Source organism: Schistocerca cancellata, chromosome 1 (assembly GCF_023864275.1).
Source record: "Schistocerca cancellata isolate TAMUIC-IGC-003103 chromosome 1, iqSchCanc2.1, whole genome shotgun sequence".
In the NCBI taxonomy this organism is placed as follows: Eukaryota; Metazoa; Arthropoda; class Insecta; order Orthoptera; family Acrididae; genus Schistocerca; species Schistocerca cancellata.
The window spans coordinates 953169908-953195517 of NC_064626.1; the positions used below are offsets into that span (position 1 = coordinate 953169908).

The following is a 25610-nucleotide window of genomic DNA, read 5'->3' on the forward strand; positions in this document are numbered from 1 at the left end:
TTGACTTGACATAATAATTCTTCCAGAATGAGATTTTCACTCTGCAGCGGAGTGTGCGCTGATATGAAACTTCCTGGCAGATTAAAACTGTGTGCCCGACCGAGACTCGAACTCGGGACCTTTGCCTTTCGCGGGCAAGTGCTCTACCAACTGAGCTACCGAAGCACGACTCACGTCCGGTACTCACAGCTTTACTTCTGCCAGTACCTCGTCTCCTACCTTCCAAACTTTACAGAAGCTCTCCTGCGAAACTTGCAGAACTAGCACTCCTGAAAGAAAGGATATTGCGGAGACATGGCTTAGCCACAGCCTGGGGGATGTTTCCAGAATGAGATTTTCACTCTGCAGCGGAGTGTGCGCTGATATGAAACTTCCTGGCAGATTAAAACTGTGTGCCCGACCGAGACTCAAACTCGGGACCTTTGCCTTTCGCGGGCAAGTGCTCTACCAACTGAGCTACCGAAGCACGACTCACGTCCGGTACTCACAGCTTTACTTCTGCCAGTACCTCGTCTCCTACCTTCCAAACTTTACAGAAGCTCTCCTGCGAAACTTGCAGAACTAGCACTCCTGAAAGAAAGGATATTGCGGAGACATGGCTTAGCCACAGCCTGGGGGATGTTTCCAGAATGAGATTTTCACTCTGCAGCGCAGTGTGCGCTGATATGAAACTTCCTGGCAGATTAAAACTGTGTGCCCGACCGAGACTCGAACTCGGGACCTTTGCCTTTCGCGGGCAAGTGCTCTACCAACTGAGCTACCGAAGCACGACTCACGTCCGGTACTCACAGCTTTACTTCTGCCAGTACCTCGTCTCCTACCTTCCAAACTTTACAGAAGCTCTCCTGCGAAACTTGCAGAACTAGCACTCCTGAAAGAAAGGATATTGCGGAGACATGGCTTAGCCACAGCCTGGGGGATGTTTCCAGAATGAGATTTTCACTCTGCAGCGGAGTGTGCGCTGATATGAAACTTCCTGGCAGATTAAAACTGTGTGCCCGACCGAGACTCAAACTCGGGACCTTTGCCTTTCGCGGGCAAGTGCTCTACCAACTGAGCTACCGAAGCACGACTCACGTCCGGTACTCACAGCTTTACTTCTGCCAGTACCTCGTCTCCTACCTTCCAAACTTTACAGAAGCTCTCCTGCGAAACTTGCAGAGCTAGCACTCCTGAAAGAAAGGATATTGCGGAGACATGGCTTAGCCACAGCCTGGGGGATGTTTCCAGAATGAGATTTTCACTCTGCAGCGCAGTGTGCGCTGATATGAAACTTCCTGGCAGATTAAAACTGTGTGCCCGACCGAGACTCGAACTCGGGACCTTTGCCTTTCGCGGGCAAGTGCTCTACCAACTGAGCTACCGAAGCACGACTCACGTCCGGTACTCACAGCTTTACTTCTGCCAGTACCTCGTCTCCTACCTTCCAAACTTTACAGAAGCTCTCCTGCGAAACTTGCAGAACTAGCACTCCTGAAAGAAAGGATATTGCGGAGACATGGCTTAGCCACAGCCTGGGGGGATGTTTCCAGAATGAGATTTTCACTCTGCAGCGGAGTGTGCGCTGATATGAAACTTCCTGGCAGATTAAAACTGTGTGCCCGACCGAGACTCGAACTCGGGACCTTTGCCTTTCGCGGGCAAGTGCTCTACCAACTGAGCTACCGAAGCACGACTCACGTCCGGTACTCACAGCTTTACTTCTGCCAGTACCTCGTCTCCTACCTTCCAAACTTTACAGAAGCTCTCCTGCGAAACTTGCAGAACTAGCACTCCTGAAAGAAAGGATATTGCGGGAGACATGGCTTAGCCACAGCCTGGGGGATGTTTCCAGAATGAGATTTTCACTCTGCAGCGGAGTGTGCGCTGATATGAAACTTCCTGGCAGATTAAAACTGTGTGCCCGACCGAGACTCAAACTCGGGACCTTTGCCTTTCGCGGGCAAGTGCTCTACCAACTGAGCTACCGAAGCACGACTCACGTCCGGTACTCACAGCTTTACTTCTGCCAGTACCTCGTCTCCTACCTTCCAAACTTTACAGAAGCTCTCCTGCGAAACTTGCAGAACTAGCACTCCTGAAAGAAAGGATAATGCGGAGACATGGCTTAGCCACAGCCTGGGGGATGTTTCCAGAATGAGATTTTCACTCTGCAGCGCAGTGTGCGCTGATATGAAACTTCCTGGCAGATTAAAACTGTGTGCCCGACCGAGACTCGAACTCGGGACCTTTGCCTTTCGCGGGCAAGTGCTCTACCAACTGAGCTACCGAAGCACGACTCACGTCCGGTACTCACAGCTTTACTTCTGCCAGTACCTCGTCTCCTACCTTCCAAACTTTACAGAAGCTCTCCTGCGAAACTTGCAGAACTAGCACTCCTGAAAGAAAGGATATTGCGGAGACATGGCTTAGCCACAGCCTGGGGGATGTTTCCAGAATGAGATTTTCACTCTGCAGCGGAGTGTGCGCTGATATGAAACTTCCTGGCAGATTAAAACTGTGTGCCCGACCGAGACTCGAACTCGGGACCTTTGCCTTTCGCGGGCAAGTGCTCTACCAACTGAGCTACCGAAGCACGACTCACGTCCGGTACTCACAGCTTTACTTCTGCCAGTACCTCGTCTCCTACCTTCCAAACTTTACAGAAGCTCTCCTGCGAAACTTGCAGAACTAGCACTCCTGAAAGAAAGGATATTGCGGAGACATGGCTTAGCCACAGCCTGGGGGATGTTTCCAGAATGAGATTTTCACTCTGCAGCGGAGTGTGCGCTGATATGAAACTTCCTGGCAGATTAAAACTGTGTGCCCGACCGAGACTCGAACTCGGGACCTTTGCCTTTCGCGGGCAAGTGCTCTACCAACTGAGCTACCGAAGCACGACTCACGTCCGGTACTCACAGCTTTACTTCTGCCAGTACCTCGTCTCCTACCTTCCAAACTTTACAGAAGCTCTCCTGCGAAACTTGCAGAACTAGCACTCCTGAAAGAAAGGATATTGCGGAGACATGGCTTAGCCACAGCCTGGGGGATGTTTCCAGAATGAGATTTTCACTCTGCAGCGGAGTGTGCGCTGATATGAAACTTCCTGGCAGATTAAAACTGTGTGCCCGACCGAGACTCGAACTCGGGACCTTTGCCTTTCGCGGGCAAGTGCTCTACCAACTGAGCTACCGAAGCACGACTCACGTCCGGTACTCACAGCTTTACTTCTGCCAGTACCTCGTCTCCTACCTTCCAAACTTTACAGAAGCTCTCCTGCGAAACTTGCAGAACTAGCACTCCTGAAAGAAAGGATATTGCGGAGACATGGCTTAGCCACAGCCTGGGGGATGTTTCCAGAATGAGATTTTCACTCTGCTGCGGAGTGTGCGCTGATATGAAACTTCCTGGCAGATTAAAACTGTGTGCCCGACCGAGACTCGAACTCGGGACCTTTGCCTTTCACGGGCAAGTGCTCTACCAACTGAGCTACCGAAGCACGACTCACGTCCGGTACTCACAGCTTTACTTCTGCCAGTACCTCGTCTCCTACCTTCCAAACTTTACAGAAGCTCTCCTGCGAAACTTGCAGAACTAGCACTCCTGAAAGAAAGGATATTGCGGAGACATGGCTTAGCCACAGCCTGGGGGATGTTTCCAGAATGAGATTTTCACTCTGCAGCGGAGTGTGCGCTGATATGAAACTTCCTGGCAGATTAAAACTGTGTGCCCGACCGAGACTCGAACTCGGGACCTTTGCCTTTCGCGGGCAAGTGCTCTACCAACTGAGCTACCGAAGCACGACTCACGTCCGGTACTCACAGCTTTACTTCTGCCAGTACCTCGTCTCCTACCTTCCAAACTTTACAGAAGCTCTCCTGCGAAACTTGCAGAACTAGCACTCCTGAAAGAAAGGATATTGCGGAGACATGGCTTAGCCACAGCCTGGGGGATGTTTCCAGAATGAGATTTTCACTCTGCAGCGGAGTGTGCGCTGATATGAAACTTCCTGGCAGATTAAAACTGTGTGCCCGACCGAGACTCGAACTCGGGACCTTTGCCTTTCGCGGGCAAGTGCTCTACCAACTGAGCTACCGAAGCACGACTCACGTCCGGTACTCACAGCTTTACTTCTGCCAGTACCTCGTCTCCTACCTTCCAAACTTTACAGAAGCTCTCCTGCGAAACTTGCAGAACTAGCACTCCTGAAAGAAAGGATATTGCGGAGACATGGCTTAGCCACAGCCTGGGGGATGTTTCCCGAATGAGATTTTCACTCTGCAGCGGAGTGTGCGCTGATATGAAACTTCCTGGCAGATTAAAACTGTGTGCCCGACCGAGACTCGAACTCGGGACCTTTGCCTTTCGCGGGCAAGTGCTCTACCAACTGAGCTACCGAATCACGACTCACGTCCGGTATTCACAGTTTTACTTCTGCCAGTACCTCGTCTCCTACCTGCCAAACTTTACAGAAGCTCTCCTGCGAAACTTGCAGAACTAGCACTCCTGAAAGAAAGGATATTGCGGAGACATGGCTTAGCCACAGCCTGGGGGATGTTTCCAGAATGAGATTTTCACTCTGCAGCGGAGTGTGCGCTGATATGAAACTTCCTGGCAGATTAAAACTGTGTGCCCGACCGAGACTCGAACTCGGGACCTTTGCCTTTCGCGGGCAAGTGCTCTACCAACTGAGCTACCGAAGCACGACTCACGTCCGGTACTCACAGCTTTACTTCTGCCAGTACCTCGTCTCCTACCTTCCAAACTTTACAGAAGCTCTCCTGCGAAACTTGCAGAACTAGCACTCCTGAAAGAAAGGATATTGCGGAGACATGGCTTAGCCACAGCCTGGGGGATGTTTCCAGAATGAGATTTTCACTCTGCAGCGGAGTGTGCGCTGATATGAAACTTCCTGGCAGATTAAAACTGTGTGCCCGACCGAGACTCAAACTCGGGACCTTTGCCTTTCGCGGGCAAGTGCTCTACCAACTGAGCTACCGAAGCACGACTCACGTCCGGTACTCACAGCTTTACTTCTGCCAGTACCTCGTCTCCTACCTTCCAAACTTTACAGAAGCTCTCCTGCGAAACTTGCAGAACTAGCACTCCTGAAAGAAAGGATATTGCGGAGACATGGCTTAGCCACAGCCTGGGGGATGTTTCCAGAATGAGATTTTCACTCTGCAGCGCAGTGTGCGCTGATATGAAACTTCCTGGCAGATTAAAACTGTGTGCCCGACCGAGACTCGAACTCGGGACCTTTGCCTTTCGCGGGCAAGTGCTCTACCAACTGAGCTACCGAAGCACGACTCACGTCCGGTACTCACAGCTTTACTTCTGCCAGTACCTCGTCTCCTACCTTCCAAACTTTACAGAAGCTCTCCTGCGAAACTTGCAGAACTAGCACTCCTGAAAGAAAGGATATTGCGGAGACATGGCTTAGCCACAGCCTGGGGGATGTTTCCAGAATGAGATTTTCACTCTGCAGTGGAGTGTGCGCTGATATGAAACTTCCTGGCAGATTAAAACTGTGTGCCCGACCGAGACTCGAACTCGGGACCTTTGCCTTTCGCGGGCAAGTGCTCTACCAACTGAGCTACCGAAGCACGACTCACGTCCGGTACTCACAGCTTTACTTCTGCCAGTACCTCGTCTCCTACCTTCCAAACTTTACAGAAGCTCTCCTGCGAAACTTGCAGAACTAGCACTCCTGAAAGAAAGGATATTGCGGAGACATGGCTTAGCCACAGCCTGGGGGATGTTTCCAGAATGAGATTTTCACTCTGCAGCGCAGTGTGCGCTGATATGAAACTTCCTGGCAGATTAAAACTGTGTGCCCGACCGAGACTCGAACTCGGGACCTTTGCCTTTCGCGGGCAAGTGCTCTACCAACTGAGCTACCGAAGCACGACTCACGTCCGGTACTCACAGCTTTACTTCTGCCAGTACCTCGTCTCCTACCTTCCAAACTTTACAGAAGCTCATTCTGGAAACATCCCCCAGGCTGTGGCTAAGCCATGTCTCCGCAATATCCTTTCTTTCAGGAGTGCTAGTTCTGCAAGTTTCGCAGGAGAGCTTCTGTAAAGTTTGGAAGGTAGGAGACGAGGTACTGGCAGAAGTAAAGCTGTGAGTACCGGACGTGAGTCGTGCTTCGGTAGCTCAGTTGGTAGAGCACTTGCCCGCGAAAGGCAAAGGTCCCGAGTTCGAGTCTCGGTCGGGCACACAGTTTTAATCTGCCAGGAAGTTTCATATCAGCGCACACTCCGCTGCAGAGTGAAAATCTCATTCTGGAAACATCCCCCAGGCTGTGGCTAAGCCATGTCTCCGCAATATCCTTTCTTTCAGGAGTGCTAGTTCTGCAAGTTTCGCAGGAGAGCTTCTGTAAAGTTTGGAAGGTAGGAGACGAGGTACTGGCAGAAGTAAAGCTGTGAGTACCAGACGTGAGTCGTGCTTCGGTAGCTCAGTTGGTAGAGCACTTGCCCGTGAAAGGCAAAGGTCCCGAGTTCGAGTCTCGGTCGGGCACACAGTTTTAATCTGCCAGGAAGTTTCATATCAGCGCACACTCCGCTGAAGAGTGAAAATCTCATTCTGGAAACATCCCCCAGGCTGTGGCTAAGCCATGTCTCCACAATATCCTTTCTTTCAGGAGTGCTAGTTCTGCAAGTTTCGCAGGAGAGCTTCTGTAAAGTTTGGAAGGTAGGAGACGAGGTACTGGCAGAAGTAAAGCTGTGAGTACCAGACGTGAGTCGTGCTTCGGTAGCTCAGTTGGTAGAGCACTTGCTCGCGAAAGGCAAAGGTCCCGAGTTCGAGTCTCGGTCGGGCACACAGTTTTAATCTGCCAGGAAGTTTCATATCAGCGCACACTCCGCTGCAGAGTGAAAATCTCATTCGGGAAACATCCCCCAGGCTGTGGCTAAGCCATGTCTCCGCAATATCCTTTCTTTCAGGAGTGCTAGTTCTGCAAGTTTCGCAGGAGAGCTTCTGTAAAGTTTGGAAGGTAGGAGACGAGGTACTGGCAGAAGTAAAGCTGTGAGTACCGGACGTGAGTCGTGCTTCGGTAGCTCAGTTGGTAGAGCACTTGCCCGCGAAAGGCAAAGGTCCCGAGTTCGAGTCTCGGTCGGGCACACAGTTTTAATCTGCCAGGAAGTTTCATATCAGCGCACAGTCCGCTGCAGAGTGAAAATCTCACTCTGGAAACATCCCCCAGGCTGTGGCTAAGCCATGTCTCCGCAATATCCTTTCTTTCAGGAGTGCTAGTTCTGCAAGTTTCGCAGGAGAGCTTCTGTAAAGTTTGGAAGGTAGGAGACGAGGTACTGGCAGAAGTAAAGCTGTGAGTACCGGACGTGAGTCGTGCTTCGGTAGCTCAGTTGGTAGAGCACTTGCCCGCGAAAGGCAAAGGTCCCGAGTTCGAGTCTCGGTCGGGCACACAGTTTTAATCTGCCAGGAAGTTTCATAATAATTCTTTGTTACAAAATGTCCGTTTTTTAGAAGTTTGTCAATTGACTTCTCTAATTTGCATAAATAAGTAATTAACATGAATTATTAAGAAATACTTTGGTTTTCGTCTAAAACAGGATTGATTTCGTGAATACTAAGTGAAACCGCTCCTAGTGAACAAATAGGTTTCACTGGGTGATTTTTATTTAAGGAGATCCAAAATACCTAAGTTGTACACTATTTTTCGTACTTCATATTAATTATTTAAGATGAACTCAGTGTTTTTACATGATGACATTTGCTGTATCAGTGATCAAGTGATATTAACTTTTGTGTGGGTTAGTTATTCAGAATAATTTAATGGGTTGACTGTTTATGGAGACATGTTACGCAATCATTGTTAACATACACAATAACTTTTCTATAATCATAAATACTCGTTAAACTGGTTTAATTTGGAGGGTATCGCATACTTCGGTACAGTAAAGCCTTTAATATGTTTCGTTATTACACCCCCCTCGGGTAATATCATTTACAGAATGTTAATGATATTAGCCGACTAGGACAAATGTGTCAAATTGTTAAAAATTGGAAAAGTACTACTTTAATAATTTTTTGTTTTGTTTTACTATGCATAATGTGTATGTATGCAATGACCGTTACACCGTTTCAAAATGAATTTTTCCTGCAAATATTAAGTTGTGTTGTTTCAAATGCACTTTGTGTTATGTCATTCAGTATGACAGCATAATAAAAATAATTAGTAATATATGGAAGTAAAAAACATGTTAATCTTTGCTCCCAGTGAGCCACATGAAAAATGATTAAAAACAGACACAAATATATCACATGCGATTTTAAGATATATCAAAAATATATGTACATTATTTCAAAGTCAGTTCTCATTGAGTCACAGATTAATCAAGATAATAGAAGGAACATAAATATATTACATAGATGGCCAGGTCATATGTCCATAGGAAAATATTGCAACTGTCTGCTCTTTTTGAGCCACAGAAAAGAAATGAAAACAAAGAACATAAATATAAGTATGGACATGATATATAAACACAAACACTAGAGAAGTCACATGTATGAATATAATATGCACTTGCAAAAAAAGGAAATATTTAAAAAACTTGTCTCCCATTGAGATGCATAGTCAAGACAGTACAAGAACATATTAATACTAAAATTGGACACTTAAATTGGTCACAACATAACACAAACATCAAACTTGGTGAACATCTGATTAACTGTAGAAAATTGTACACAAATCTTATGCCTAAGAACACAATAGTCACAAAATGATGGGTCTTGCACAACAATTTTTTCATTGTCTTTTATTTGGTGCAAGTATGTCCCATATTCAACAATACAAAAGGAAAGTAATAAATGTTTGTCACCTTCTTGCCCATTGCAAGTAAAGAAGATGTCTCAAAATTTAATATTCAATAGTGACAATATAAATATAAAAACATTCTCTCAGAGATCTGGAACTTCTCCAGGGTCTGTAGGATGAGTGGTAGTTACTATTTGACACACTCAGTAAAAACTTTGCTGATAACATGCTTTATGGAAAATGGGTAAGTAACTGTATTCAAACAGGGAAATGTGCTTAACCATGTTTATATGGTTTCAATTCAGTGATGTTTCTTAATCCAAATAACCATCTTGATCTGGGAAAGATAAGTCTATACGAATTAGGATGTGGGCTTTCTTTTATTTCAAATGGACAAATGTCAATGTTTACTTTAACATATGGACAACCTAGCTCAACATCTTTGTCTATTTCAGTATTTTCAAACAATAGATCATTTTCAATTTCTTTAGTTCCTAAGTCTAATGTCTCTTTCCTACACTTAGACACACCCCTCTCTGTTTGCAAAGCATTGAGAATTAAACATAAACCTTTGTTTTCACCTGTTCCTTTTAACACTGTGTTGTCACTTAACAAACTACTGTTTTCCCCCCCTTTTTTATAAAGTCCACTACGGATTCTTGTCCACCATGTAGGATACAGGGTTGCACTTACCTTTGCTAATTCTTTCCAAAAGGCACCTTTGTTTATACAGTTTCCATAGTTGTTCCACAAAACTTCTAAAAACTTTCCCCCTTTTTGTTGAAAACACACATTTACATTCCATCCCTTTATATTTTCTTTAATATTATTATTATTACCATTCTCATAGATTAGTGTTTCATAGTTCCCAATAGGCAATAGCTTGTCCTCAGATACACATTCCCTAGTCTGCATTTCACTTACATTAACATCATTATGACCCATGTTTGTCACACCACTTACCTTTACCTCATCATCACTTTTCAATTCTACAAATACTTTTATTTCTTCCTCCACACTCTCATCAACAACATCACTTGATTTAGGATCATTATTTAAATGTCCCGCTATTACTTCTTCCTCCTCCTCCGCAACAACCCCATCTTCAGTTTCCCCCCTATGTATCTGAATCTCAGCAATTGAGTCTTTGGCTCCATTAAACACTTCGTCATCCCCCTTCTTATCAGATAAACCCCCCAAAATAGATTATATTTGTTGTGTGTCTGACTTGATATTAACACCAGTATCTTTTTCAGCCCAACTATGGAACTCTGCAATACCTTCAACTTCTGCACTTTCACTAACTACCTGTGCTTGAACACTGTTTTTATTAACTGTATCACTTTTACTCATAGTATCCCAAAACCTTTTATTAAATTCTAATTTATTCATTCTAACAACATCAGAGTTTTCATGGTACTTACTCTTTACATTGTATCCTCTCCTTTTCCAGTTTCTGTTATGTGTTGTCCTATCATAATATTGTCTAGCCCCAAAACTACGGACATCTAGTGGGACTGTCCACCGTTTCCCGGCTGGTTCCCTTGGTCTGTCCGTTTGTAGTTGTCGTTTTGTTCACTAGATTCAGCAAACCCCCTTCTATCTTGTTCTCTTCCCCAATACCTACTTCTATCATTCCTGTTATCTCTCCTCCATCCTCCCTCCTGTGTATTATTTCTGAAATCATTTTCATATCTCCTATCTCCCCTATTTGGAGCATTATTTCCAGAATTTTCAAAGTCTCTCCTCCCATAATAATCTCTATTTACATTCCTGTTCCACCCCCCATACTGGTTGTTGCCAGAGCCAAAACTTTGGTTATTTTCTCTTTCCAAGGCCCTATCTAATCTATCTACAAATTTCAGGAACTCTTCCACTGAATCGTCTGGTCCATGGACCAATTCCCACTGCAGTCACTCTGGTAACCTTCTTTTTAAAACATCAATTTGTGTCATAATATCAAAAGAGCTATTCAAGTGAGCAAGCTTTTTCAATTGATCTCTGCAAAATTTTTGCATTCCCCCTACTTTCCCTCTATACACTGGTCCATTTAGAAATTCTGACTTTAATCTGGCTTGTATGGATTGTGACCAAAATTTGCAAATAAATTTAGCTTCAAACTCTTCAAAAGTATTCCAAGAATCATTATTCTCATTTGCCCAGGATAGGGCCTCCCCTTCTAGAAACCGTTTTACTAACTTGATTTTTATGTTATCTGACATTGCTACCACAAACATATCCTTACATTGGTGAATAAAGTCAATAGGGTGCAGATTTTCACCAGGAAAGCATTTCACTTGGATGTGCCCATACATTGTATTTTGATTGTAAATCGTTTGTTTGGACATCAATGCGTCCTCCAATTGTGTACATTTAGTGTGTATATTTTCTACTTTTGTATCTACATTAGTGGTATACAGGTTGTATTCTTGTTTAAGGTTTTCTGAAGTTTTGTCTATTCTCTGATCTAATCTTTCAACTTCAGTATCTACTCTGATGTAGATGACAGCAATGCTGTCTGTGTTAGCTTGTATGTTTTCATTTAAACTTTCAACTTTAACTTGAAATTCTTTTCTGAAGTGTATCAACTGTTCTCTAGTGTCCTTACTGAGGGTAGTTTTAATTTCCTCACACTTCTCATTGAGATGAGTACTTAATACATCAAAATTGAAACTTAACTTATCCAGTCTATCTGTGTTTTCTTTCAGTTTCACACTTATTTCTTCACTGGATTGTTTAAGTTGCGAGCTTATTTGAGTTGCAAACCCTGCTAGCCACTCTGTTAAGTTTAATTGTTCACCATCCCCTGGTTCAATTTTTACATTTCCTACGATCTCATCTCTCTCAGGTAGAGACATGTTAACTATCAATTATTTTAAATGACAACAACAACAAAATACCTCGCTTTATGCTATGATGTCGTGATCGGTGTTCCTGTTGGTTTCTTCACTTCTATTCGGGTTTATTGAAGCTGAGGTCTTGATTGATGACTTCTGTTGACATTATCCAGACGTTAATCTTCCGAGCGGTGTGATGATGGTTTTTGGTAGTCGCACAAACACACTTTATTTATTTATTTATTTTTGACATATTTTCACTGTTGCCACATTGCAGAAATAAACTTTTTTTTTTTTTGGAATGCTAAGCACTTACGAAATTTATCGCTGCACTATTATCATCGATGCACTTAAAGATCCCGGACGAGCCCCCACTTTTCTAATGGTCGCCTGGTCATAGATATTGCTAATTGCTATAATCGCACTATTTCACTCCCATTTACGGAGCTTGTTAGCACTTGATGTTAGGTTGGCGCCATTACAATGCATTGTAGTAATCACTGCTGCTTGCTGGATCACTGCTGTGTCGCGATGTTGATGCTGGCTCTAAATCTGGTTGTCTAGGGTTAAAAACATGAGGTCCCGTGTTTTGTTTTATGTGCTTTTGATGATAAAGGATGAACGAAACCAACAAATATGTAAACTTCAAATATTTATTTCTCGGGTGGCCATCTTAATTCCACTGTCCACCAAAGACTATGACACAACACAACTTCCTTTACATGTTCTTTGCATTGTTTATCCACCTCAAACAATAACACACTAACACACTGTACCAAAGTGACAGTCCGACTGCCTTCTCGACCCTTCTTGCTGCTCGTATTTATAACATTGTCAAAGAACTACTAAAAAGAGATATAGTTTACAAGTCACATGTACATCTGTTATCATAATTTGTGCAGAAAAGTTATTAATTTGCATCGAGTGACATAATTTAACATGTTATTAAAATGACAGACAGATTTGTTGACTTGACAGAATAATTCTTTGTTACAAAAAGTCCGTTTTTTAGAAGTTTGTCAATTGACTTCTCTAATTTGCATAAATAAGTAATTAACATGAATTATTAAGAAATACTTTGGTTTTCGTCTAAAACAGGATTGATTTCATGAATACTAAGTGAAACCGCTCCTAGTGAACAAATAGGTTTCACTGGGTGATTTTTATTTAAGGAGATCCAAAATACCTAAGTTGTACACTATTTTTCGTGCTTCATATTAATTATTTAAGATGAACTCAGTGTTTTTACATGATGACATTTGCTGTATCAGTGATCAAGTGATATTAACTTTTGTGTGGGTTAGTTATTCAGTATAATTTAATGGGTTGACTGTTTATGGAGACATGTTACGCAATCATTGTTAACAGACACAATAACTTTTCTATATCATAAATACTCGTTAAACTGGTTGAATTTGGAGGGTATCGCATACTTCGGTACAGTAAAGCCTTTAATATATTTCGTTACAGTGTCCATCCGCATGTGCGCGGACACAGGCAGACATTTTCAATGTGTGTCCTTTTTTCCCCCTAAGGTAAGTCTTTCTGCTCCCGGGATTGGAATGACTCCTTACCTTCTCCCTTAAAACCCAAATCCTTTCGTCTTTCCCTCTCCTTCCCTCTTTCCTGATGAGGCAACCGTTGGTTTTTATATATATATATATATATATATATATATATATATATATATATATATATATATATATATATATATATATATAAAGAAACATTCCACAGGGGAAAAATATATTAAAAACAGAGATTCCATGACTTACCAAACGGGAAACCGCTGGTTGATAGGCACAATAAAAAACACACACACAAATTTTCGAGCTTTTGCAACCCCCGGTTGCTTCGTCAGGAAAGAGGGAAGGAGAAGGAAAGACGGAAGGATGTGGGTTTTAAGGGAGAGGGTAAGGAGTCTTCCCAAACCGGGATTGGAAAGAGTTACCTTAGGGGGAAAAAAGGACAGGTATACACTCACACACACACACACACATATCCCCAACCGCACATACACAGACACAAGCAGACATTTGCCTCTACAAATGTCTGCTTGTGTCTGTGTATGTGCGGTTGGATATGTGTGTGTGTGCGAGTGTATACCTGTCCTTTTTTCCCCCTGAGGTAAGTCTTTCCGCTCCCGGGATTGGAATGACTCCTTACCCTCTCCCTTAAAACCCTCATCCTTTAATCTTTGCCTCTCCTTCCCTCTTTCCTGATGAAGCAACTGTTGGTTGCGATAACTTGAATTTTGTGTGTATGTTTGTGTTTGTTTGTGTGTCTATCAACCTGTGATTGTAATCTCAACTGTTGTTCACTTAATCTGTTTTGTACTGATAAAGAATGTTGTTCTCTCTTCTTGATTGCAGTAGCATTAACATTTGAAGCTTTAGGTTTTGGATTTTAGGAAATAGGTGATTGTAACTTCTAACAGGTCTACTGGGAACACATTTTTTATATGCATTGCATGGTCCTACCTGATTGTTGTCTTGTAACTTGTACTTCCTCTACTGTGTGCTTCATTGCTCACGCTTGGTATTGTTGTCTTCTTCCTTCTAATTTATTTCTTATTTCTTTTCCTTTCAGTTAGTATTTTTTCCAGTATTTCATCATCATCTCTGCCATGTCATCAGCATACAGTGAACATAAAGAAATTATTAACATACATGTATATTCATTGTCTTAACAGTACTATAAAATATAACTTACTATTTATATTTTAGTTAAAAGAATGTTAAATCTTGTTAAATAAAGAGAATATTTTATAACTGAGATGACTTCTATTGGTAGTAAATAGTAACTTTTATAAGTTAAGTTAGTATCATGAAATTTACTTTTTGTAGTTCCTGTAGCGAAGCTCTTGAAGAACTTTATCGTTTTTTGGCTGGTATAATGGCTAGCTTTTAAAGAGCATGGTAAAACCTTGCTTAGAAAATTATTTTTTCTTAATTAGTGTCCAGAAGTGGGGTCAACTAATGGTGAAATATAGAATATCTGAGACTCTGGAAATCTAACTAATAAATAATTTTGTGAAAACCATCCTGTTTTTAGTTTACAATAATTCAGATTATTATTTAGAAAAATTGTTTTGTACATTTACAAGTTTCATGGCAGGCATGATCTCCAAAGAAAACACAATGGAATTTGGCAACTTATGGCAAAAATTATGTAGCACTTACAAAGTTTAGTCCTGTTTAGAAATTAGAATTTTCATCAGCAGAGAAAATCATCATGGAAAATAATAATATCTCAGTAATTGAAATGCAAGATATGTCATAAAGCATAAGGAATGATTAAAATGTTAAGAAACAGAACTCACTAGAATTAAAATGTCTGACAAGATAGAACCTGATAGTTCAAGAAGCTAACAGAAAGGCGCTAGAACGATAGAGAGCGCAAAATCACTCATGCGCCATAATTTATAGTAGTAACAGAGATGTTAACGCTCCATCAATCTCAGTAAGCTTGGCATTAATACTCAGACAATCAGCCTTACATCATTGCTGTAGTTAATACAAAATGTATCTTTCCTTAGACATAAATAATTAATTATTTCTATCAGGTCACAGGAGGCATTATTTAACAACTAATACTCACAGTTTTGCCCACTATATCATCCTGTCACTTTATAATATAATAAAAAACACATTAATAGAATAATAATAAATAAAATGTGAAATGTGTACTTTTAGATACTTTGTATTAATGAGATTAAGTTTTCGGCAGTCGTACAAGCACAATAAGCTGGGGTATACCTTCAAATGAATTCTTATCAGTTCATATTGGTTCTGCATGCACAAAATACTCTTTTTCCCTATGTATATTTTTGCTTACCAATTAATAATGCTACATCCGATTGCCATATCCACCTACAAAATTTTGACCATGTTCATTGTTACTTTTACAATTGGATCTTTGTACTTTTACAAAGTACACAGGTGGGCTTCATTTCTTCTTGTTACAGTACTACCTGAAATAATGACTCAGACAAACTTTCAGTTAGTAAAATAATACTATATTCTTCTGTTTGATACACATAGAAAATACATACTTTTCACTTATTCACATCGCCTAAAATGGTTGACTCGATTACACACCAAGATACTTGTGTCTACCTTCTTTCACTAGCACAACATGAATCCCACCTCGTACTGAAATCCAGAAAACATCTTATGGTTTTTAACATCTGAAAATCAAAAATACGTGGCGGTAGGCACAAACTCTATGCTGGGCTACCTCTTCACCTTTTCGCTTTGCCTTTAAAGAAAACAAAAACATAAAAGTAAGAAAAGCAAAAGGTTTATCACAATGGGGTAGTATAAACCTGTGCCAGGACTAGGAAGTGACTGGAATAGGAACTACTGGTTGGGTGGATTGTGAAGGTTTTCACCTGGGCCTTCTACAGGGAAATGATTCTTGTGGCAAGGCACTGGGAAAGGTATCGGGATGGACTAGGATATTGTGGAAGTTGGGTGGGCAATGGAACACCACTTTAGTAGCTGAGGGAAGTATCTCAGGTAGGATATCCCGCATTTCAGGGTATGATGATGGGTAATCAAAGCTCCGGTGAAGGATATGATTCAGTTGCTCCAGTCTGGAGTGGTGCTGGGTGATGAAAGGGACATACCTTTGTGGTTGGTTCTTGGGGGTGGTGGGAGAATTGGGAGTGTGAGGGGAAATGGCTTGGTGTTATGTTTGCAGACTAGGTCTGGGGAATAGTGCCTGTCTCAAGGCACTGGTGAGACCCTCAGCACACTGATAAAGCGAGTTTTTGTGACTTCAGATACCTGCAGATGACCCCATGTGGCCAGACTGTATGGGATGGACTTTTTGGTGTGAAAAGGATGACAGCTGTCAAAATGCAGGTAATTTTTGTTAAATTACACTAGATAGAATGCCAAAATATGGGATTCTCATACAGTAATAAAGTTTTAACTATGAACTCTAATTAGTCTGAAACTAAATGAGGACAGAAGTTGATAACATGTTTTCCTCAAACTGGAGTCCCACAACTACAAATATGTGTGATGTTCTAAATAGAACTGTTGATATCTGCAGTTGGCAACAGTAAAGTTAATAACAGAATAGATTATAAGACTGAGGTCCATTCTGCCAGTTCAGGCAAGAGATTCAAGTGATACTGCAAGTCTACAGGCTTCCATTTAGATGCATCCTACAGCTTCACTGCTTTGGAGACTGTAGACAAAAATGTGGATACAACTTAAAATATTCAGGAACACAATTTGAGCACTGTACTTCAGTAACAGATTTGGAAAATACAAGATAAGAGTCCTAACAATTCATAGACTCAAAACACAATTTTTTTTAAACTTCATTAAACAGTTCAACTAGGGCATGATATAAATAACTGAGGAATGATTGTATATGAAGATTTCACTGCAGATGTCATCTCAAACAATCCTGAGTGAGGGTACTTGTATTTATGACATCTAGCTTCTGCTCTGTTCTCATAGTAACATTCCCAAAAAGAATAGGAGGTCATAATGTAACAGCAATTGATAATTTACTTCTAAAACCATCTGACTTTAATTAAAATAACAAAGATTTTATGGTAGCATTATGACTAAATGGCAGTAACACATCCCCATCAATCAGGTTTAACTAAGAAAGGAAAAGTAAAACTGCACAGAATTATAAATACTGAGTCAGTTACACTTCTTAGAGAGAATTAATGGAATGAAAAATTGAGAGAAGTTTAGCAGTGACACATAGTAGATGAGATACACTCCTGGAAATGGAAAAAAGAACACATTGACACCGGTGTGTCAGACCCACCATACTTGCTCCAGACACTGCGAGAGGGCTGTACAAGCAATGATCACACGCACGGACAGCGGACACACCAGGAACCGCGGTGTTGGCAGTCGAATGGCGCTAGCTGCGCAGCATTTGTACACTGCCGCCGTCAGTGTCAGCCAGTTTGCCGTGGCATACGGAGCTCCATCGCAGTCTTTAACACTGGTAGCATGCCGCAACAGCGTGGACATGAACCGTATGTGCAGTTGACGGACTTTGAGCGAGGGCATATAGTGGGCATGCGGGAGGCCGGGTGGACGTACCGCCGAATTGCTCAACACGTGGGGCGTGAGGTCTCCACAGTACATCGATGTTGTAGCCAGTGGTCGGCGGAAGGTGCATGTGCCCGTCAACCTGGGACCGGACCGCAGCGATGCACGGATGCACGCCAAGACCGTAGTATCCTACGCAGTGCCGTAGGGGACCGCACCGCCACTTCACAGCAAATTAGGGACACTGTTGCTCCTGGGGTATTGGCGAGGACCATTCGCAACCGTCTCCATGAAGCTGGGCTACGGTCCCGCACACCGTTAGGCCGTCTTCCGCTCACGCCCCAACACCGTGCAGCCCGCCTCCAGTGGTGTCACGACAGGCATGAATGGAGGGACGAATGGAGACGTGTCGTCTTCAGCGATGAGAGTCGCTTCTGCCTTGGTGCCAATGATGGTCGTATGCGTGTTTGGCACCGTGCAGGTGAGCGCCACAATCAGGACTGCATACGACCGAGGCACACAGGGCCAACACCCGGCATCATGGTGTGGGGAGCGATCTCCTACACTGGCCGTACACCACTGGTGATCGTCGAGGGGACGCTGAATAGTGCACGGTACATCCAAACCGTCATCGAACCCATCATTCTACCATTCCTAGACCGGCAAGGGAACTTGCTGTTCCAACAGGACAATGCACATCCGCATGTATCCCGTGCCACCCAACGTGCTCTAGAAGGTGTAAGTCAACTACCCTGGCCAGCAAGATCTTCGGATCTGTCCCCCATTGAGCATGTTTGGGACTGGATGAAGCGTCATCTCACGCGCTCTGCACGTCCAGCACGAACGCTGGTCCAACTGAGGCACCAGGTGGAAATGGCATGGCAAGCCATTCCACAGGACTACATCCAGCATCTCTACGATCATCTCCATGAGAGAATAGCAGCCTGCATTGCTGCGAAAGGTGGATATACACTGTACTAGTGCCGACATTGTGCATGCTCTGTTGCCTGTGTCTATGTGCCTGTGGTTCCGTCAGTGTGATCATGTGATGTATCTGACCCCAGGAATGTGTCAATAAAGTTTCCCCTTCCTGGGACAATGAATTCATGGTGTTCTTATTTCAATTTCCAGGAGTGTATTTAATGGTGGCAATCATCTGAGATCATAGTATCTTGTACTAGGAAGAGAGAGCTTTATTTAATGCAAGGAAGTAACACTAATCAAGACTCAAAAATGCATTATGAACAGTATGACAAAATTCTTCAGCATATTATCAAAACAGGAAACATCATGTAGGCCAAATGTGCACAAAAAATTCAGAATACTTGGAACAAGACAAGAACATTTGGAGCAAGACAAATGATGCTGAACATAAAGTTGGCAGTAGTAACAGTCAGATAACATGTAATCAACATTATTAGTTACTAAATTCAATGTATTCCTCCAAACAGTAGCTGAAAATACATGGATAAAAATCATCCACCAAATGCAGATCCATCAAACTTACTTTGACAGGTATTGCATACTCTGGCACTAGACATCAATTTTGCTAACTCATCTCTTATACAGAGCATAAAATCATGAGGTCACTTAAAAGTATTAATTCTTTTGGCTATGATGATTGTTGGCTTTTGTTGTTGTCTCCAGTCTAAAGACAATTTTGAGTCAGCTCTCATGTTGATCTACCCTGTGAAAGCCTCTTCTTCTATGCATAACTACTGCAACCTACAGCCTTCAGAACCTGCTTCCTTTATTGAAGCCTCACTCTCCCTCTAAATTACCTCCCCCCCCCCCTCCACTGCTTTCCATTCCCAAATTGACAGTTCCTTGATACCCCAGGATTTATCCTATTAAGTGATCCCTTCTTTTAGTAAAGTTGTATCATAACCTTCTTTTTCCACCAATTTGATTTAGTACCATCTCATTTGTTATTTAATCAATCCATCTAGTTTACAGCATTCTTCTTTAGCACCACACTTCAAAACCTATTCTCTTTTTGTCTGAACTGCTTATCATCCATGTTTATCTTCTGTACAAGGCTACACTCCAGGCAAACACATTCCTTACACCTGAACTGATATTAGATGTTAACAAATTCCTTTTTTCCAGAAATGCTTTTCTTGCTATTGTCAGTCTGCATTTCATATCCTCTTTACTTCAGTTATTTTTCTGAACAAACCGCCACACTCTTCTAGTACTTATAGTTTCTCATTTCCTCAACTAATTCCATCAGTATGACATTATTTATAATGATGCTATAGTATCTAGCCAAAGTACTAAAATCTCATGCTGAAGTGGTAGCACAACCCTCAGGTCACTTGTGTGGGAATGTGATGGGTTACTGTCCTGATATCAAACACTTCCAATTTATATTTCAATACAGATGTAAATTTAAGTACAAACATCTCCACATGTATATACAATAAGTCACATAAAGAGACTGACTCATCTCAAAGTTTTTGTCCAAAGCATGCACGAGCGGAGAGAGTCCTCAGTTGCAGGTCAATGTTTATAAGGACACCACACAGTCCTTCCCCCCCCCCTCCCCCCCTTCAGTACAGAGTACTTGTGATTAGTCCTATGGGGGAGGGGGGGGGGGAGTGTCTGTGTCATATTCAAGGAAGTCCTGGGATCTGGGAGCCGGACGATTGGTACCTCCATGTCATTCGGCGATGAATACGGTAGTGGAACATGAACTGGTAGGTCCATCATGAAGTCCTACAGATGCTGTGGTCAGGTGAGGTGATGGCTGGCTTGAGAGAAGGCTGGTGGGCTAAAGTGTGGAGAAGAACTGAAGTGGGAAGAGAAGAATCGAATCTCACCAAGTGGAGAGATGAAGGCACGTAGGAGAGTGGGTTCACAGTGTTGAGGGGCAGTGAAACACTGTTGTACCTTGACTTTCAGGTGCTCATCTGATAACGGACGGTTCAATTCCATTAGAAGGATAAGGATGTGGCCATATCTACTACCAGTGAGACATCTTCCATGTGGTGTCGTGGAACCGAGGTGTGAAATGCGATTGTAGGATGGCCAACTTCAGCGGGTGGGGCATGGATTGGAAAATGCATGAATGGAGTTATTTAAACTGTCTGGGAAATCAGCGGAAGGAGAATTGGTAGGGCTGGAACCCAGTGAGTGAGCATGGGCCTGAGTGAGTTGTATCTCATCATTCAAGGAGCCTGGAACATTGTGGGGGCCCTAGGTCATCAGGCATGTCAGGAGAGCCGGATGCAAGAGAATCAGAGTCCACAAATGCAGGTTTGACCCAATGCAGTGAAACTGTCTGTGGGGTGTCCTTGATGATACTGTCGCATGTTGAATCCCCATGTAGCAGAACCTTGAAGGGGCCCTGGTAGGGAAGCTATAAAGATTGGTGTATGGTGTCATCCCAGAACATGACATGGGAACAGTCTCGAGGGGGAGGCAGCCATGTAGGAGATGGACGAGGCATGGCTAGCTGGTGGCTAGAGGCTTATGAGCTTGAACTGCATATGCAAGCAGCTAACGAAGTCTGGGGGGAGGGAGGGAATCCTCCTGCCAGGATGGGGTTCTCCCTATAAACCACCTCTGAAGTGGTGCCCTGGATATGTGGTTTGGATTGATCTCAACCCTAAAAGGACCCAAGGTAGATCTTCTAACCAAAGGCAGTCATGGCATCTGAGGGCAGTCTTTAAAGAGCAGTGCCACCATTCCACTAAATTGCTGCTCTGGGGGTGATACAAGGTTGTTTGGATTTTGTAGATACTACACATGGGACATAGCAAAGCAAACAGGGACGAATCAAATTGTTGGCATAGGTCGTTTGTGATTGTGGCTGAACAGCCAAAGTGGGCAATCCAAGAGGAGGTGAAACCTTTGGCAGCTGTCTTGGCCATGATGTTTGGCAAAGGTATGGCTTCCACCCATCGGGACAAGCAATCAATAGAAGACAGTACGTATCTAAAATCTTCTGATGGTGGAAGGGGGCTGATGAGATCGATATGCACATGCCTGACAGGTCCTGGAGGAATGTAAAATTTACTCAGTGGGGGTACTGTATGGCAGCCAACATTGTTGCGCTGGCAATGGATACAATTGCGAACCTACATTAGGCAGCCTCTTTTGATGTTTTTCCAGATAAAGGCAAAGGCATGAATGCCATGGGTGTGCAAGTTTGTGTAAGGCATCAAAAACTTGACAGTGTAAGGGAGCTGGTAACACCAAGCATAAGACCCTAGTCAAAGAATAGCACCAGATCTCATCAGTCACGCCAGGGAATCATGCCTTGGCAAACATGAGCAAGGTGGTTAGGTCCACAAGCAGTGCTTGGATGCCCTCATCTATTGCCTGAAGAGTAGCTAGATTAGAAAAATTGATGATGTAGGATACTTCATTGAAGCATGAAAAAAAATCAGCAGCAGTATTATCTGTGCCCTTTATATCGTGGATGTCTGTTGTAAACTGTGACACCAAGTCAAAATGACAGAAACAATGAGGGGACAGTTCCTCCAGAGGGTTTCAGAAGGCATCAGCAAGTGTTTTGTGGTCCATGATGATACAGACATGCATCCTTCAATATCAGGTTGGAAATGTTTAACAGCCTCATAGATGGCCAAGAGCTCCCTGTCAAAGGTGGAGTATTTATTCTGTGTGTCAGACAGTTTTTAGAGAAGTGCAGGGGTGAGATGTTGTCACTGGAGCATTGTTGAAGGACAGCTCCCACTGCTGTGTCACTAGGGTCCAGTGTGCGATTTGTGCTTTTTACCAGTGGGGGGGATGTCTTAGGGGGTTAGTATAATTACATATGTTACTAGCTTGGACTGTGGCGTTACCCATGGTTAAACAGTTATTTATAAATAGATGTTAACGCCGAAACTCACTATCCACGTGTATGCACTATCAGAAAAGCCATCTCTTGTTATATCTTTAAAAGTACATTATAGGTAAATCTTTTTTACAAAATCATCTACATACAGGTATATGAAGGGAATTCAAAAAATAAAGGTACATTTGTGAAAAGCTGCACTTATTCTGATGATAGAAAACTGAAACATGCGTTTTTTTTCTATGTAACCTCCCTGGACTTCAATGCAGTTTTCCCCACATTTTACGAGTCTTTTTTTTTTTTTTATTTCATCAGAAAATACGTTTTTCAGTTGCATCTGTAACGAATTTTGCATCGCAGCAATGACGTCTTTATCACTTTCAAATCTTCTTCCCTGTAGTGCTTCTGTTAAAGGTCCAAATATGTGTAAATCACTTGGAGCCAGGTCTGGACTGTATGGTGGATGTTTCAGCACCTCGAATCTCAACTCCTTTATTGCGTCGGCTGTCCATTCGGCAGAATGTGGGCGAACATTATCTTCCTGCAGGATGACACCTCTTCACTGTTTTCCATGACGTTTGGATCTGATTGCAGGTTTTAGTTTCGTACGCAACACATCACATCCACCATACAATACAGAACGCCTCGTTTCCGCTGGGGTGACGTCTTGCAACATTGTGGCATGCTAAGGAAATATGGCGTGCGTCTTCTTGTAGCATGCTACAACAGGCAACATCTTGTGGCGTATGTTGCATGCGGCAGGTTAATTTATACCAAAGCAACAGAATTTGTGCCACATGTGTGTCAGACTTGCAGTATAAATGATGATAAAGTATTGCCGCGGCGGCCTACTTGGAACTTGCACACACAATTGACAATGGAAATGAAAACCAAAGGAAAAGAAAACAATGGTGGAAGAGAAGAGTATTTGAAGAAGGTCCACGAAATAGTATCCTAGGAACTAGAAGCAGATGATGGTGCGTTATTTGGTAATGTGTGATTTCGTCCCAGGTGCATTAGTCCGCTCCATACCATTGCCAAAAGGTGGCCTAGCGGTAAATGTTCGCACAGGTACCGGGCTGGTCAACACCCTGTGTCAGGGCCCAGGGTGCGACTTTCAGTGCCCAGCTCACCCAACTCTGCGGTACAACTGCTGCGATATGACTGCCACACTACTTCCCTATCAAGCTCGCAAGTAAATGGATGACGCACCTTAGACAAAAGCAACAATGACAACATGAGAATGATGATTTAGTTGTAAATGTTTTGAAATGCTTAACTACTACATAACACTTTTTCAAAATTAATAAGCAAACATTTTAATAGTATTAATAGTAAGACTGTATTAAAAACATTGAGTGTTTGGCTCCACAAATTTAAATTATATGTAAGGTTTTACTCCAGTGTGTGGGAAATAAACATCCCAGGTTGGAATGCGTGAACTACAGCCAGAGGAGGGGATGGTCTGATGCAGAGAGGGGGAAATCCCCCATCCCCCCTGCAAATCGCACACTGCTAGTGTCTGAGGGGCTGGGTGGGCAAAAACACGTCTGTCACAGTTGCCATGATGTGTGTAACCACTGAGCAAACCTGTTGTGTCATGGAAGGTTGTCGCGGCGTGCATGGTCAGTATCATGGAATGAATGGTCAGAAGGGTAGCAGGAGCCAGGAGCCAGGGTCCCCGAAACTGTTATGCCAGCCAGGAGCATTGCATTGAAATGTCCAACTTTGAAGGCCGTCACTGCAGGCACAGCCAGTGCTGTGGAAACAGCGAGTGGGTTTATGGCAGGAAATGGATCCCTCTATGCAGGCAGGATGGTAGAGGGTGGGGGTATGCATCCATCGGTTGTACAACACTAGCAGCAGGTGCTGGCCCATAAACTAGACTCACACTATTATTGTCAACTGCCTGCGAAGAAGTCCTGGGGAATGCCCGTAGTGCACTTTTAGTGACGATTTGTCCTTGGCTGGTATTCATGGGATTCATAACAGGTGCAGAGGATGGTTGCTTGAAACATGTTACATGTTGTGGTAATGGTGGCATTGCACATGGCACCACAGTAATGGTCACAGGAGCCCACTGTGAATGAATGTTCAACTGTGGATGCAACCTAACCTGTGCGATTGGATTACGATTGCAAGAACCACTGTTCTGAATATCATCTGAGATGAACTGCTCACAGTGATGAACATGATCCACCGATACAAATCCTGAGTCAATTGTTCTGGCCAGATGTGGTGAGATGAATATCTCATATGATGTGGGTGTAGCACATGGATTGTAGTCAGCAGGAGAAAATGCAGTAGTGGGAGGCATGATCAACACATCCGGAGAGCTGTTTTGAGCTTCCAAGTCCACGAGGAATCCATTCTGTGGAGAAGTCATTCTGGCAAACAATAACTTGTGGCACTATGAACTGGCATGGGTGAAACACAGAATGTACTCAAAATTTATAACGGTCACCACTGTGGGAATACAATGGGTTGCTATCCCGAAATGAAACACTTCCACTTTATATTTTGATGCAGCTGTATATTTAAGTACAAGCATCTACATGCGTAGATACAAGTCCCATAAAGAGACTGACTCATCATAAATTTTTTGTCCAAAGAACTCATGAGCAGATAGTCCCCACTTGCAGGTTGATATTTATATCGACACCACACTTGTATAATCAGTCAATGTGTCAAGAGATATTTCCTGAAAGACTTGAAGCATAACTGTAATTACCTGTGTTAATACTCTTCCAATAGCTGTGCCTCAGTCAAATCTAGCTGAAAACTGGTTATCTCAAGTAGGCTTATTAAATATTGGGGTCAACATCAGGTTCACAGTCCAAACACTTGAATTGCAATTTGATGTTAAATAACCTATGGTTTGTGCCCAGATCATGTCTCACTCATTATAATTTATGCATAGATAATCAGTTAACCACAACTACAATCAGCTAATGTCCTATACTGTGATTATCCGAGTGCAGTAACCCAACACTGAAGTGACACAAAAAATTTATATTTGCCAAATAAACATATAACATACTCAAAAAATTGTACTCTTAAACCCCTGTCCTTCCAAGTAGATGTGCATATCAATATGCAAACAATGTGCACAGTAACTGTTCATATTCTGATCTATTAACACTATGAGCAGTATTAAAGTATGGCATAGCCCATGATAC

General features: G+C 42.9%; 1 protein-coding gene and 2 non-coding genes across 3 annotated transcripts in view; 1 reads left to right on the forward strand and 2 right to left on the reverse strand.

Annotated features, from left to right (window-relative positions):
• The window catches only part of LOC126117688 (uncharacterized), a 130239-nt gene that overhangs the window by 13954 nt on the left and 90675 nt on the right, over window positions 1–25610 (reverse strand). Inside the window, exon 2 of the mRNA XM_049915044.1 lies at window positions 9458–9721. Within this exon, the coding sequence (XP_049771001.1) occupies window positions 9458–9721 (264 nt within the window). The remainder of the gene's footprint in view (window positions 1–9457; window positions 9722–25610) is intronic.
• Trnas-uga (transfer RNA serine (anticodon UGA)) lies at window positions 3405–3479 on the reverse strand. The gene has a single exon. It is a non-coding gene; the product is annotated as a tRNA-Ser (tRNA).
• Window positions 6428–6502, forward strand: Trnas-uga (transfer RNA serine (anticodon UGA)). The gene has a single exon. It is a non-coding gene; the product is annotated as a tRNA-Ser (tRNA).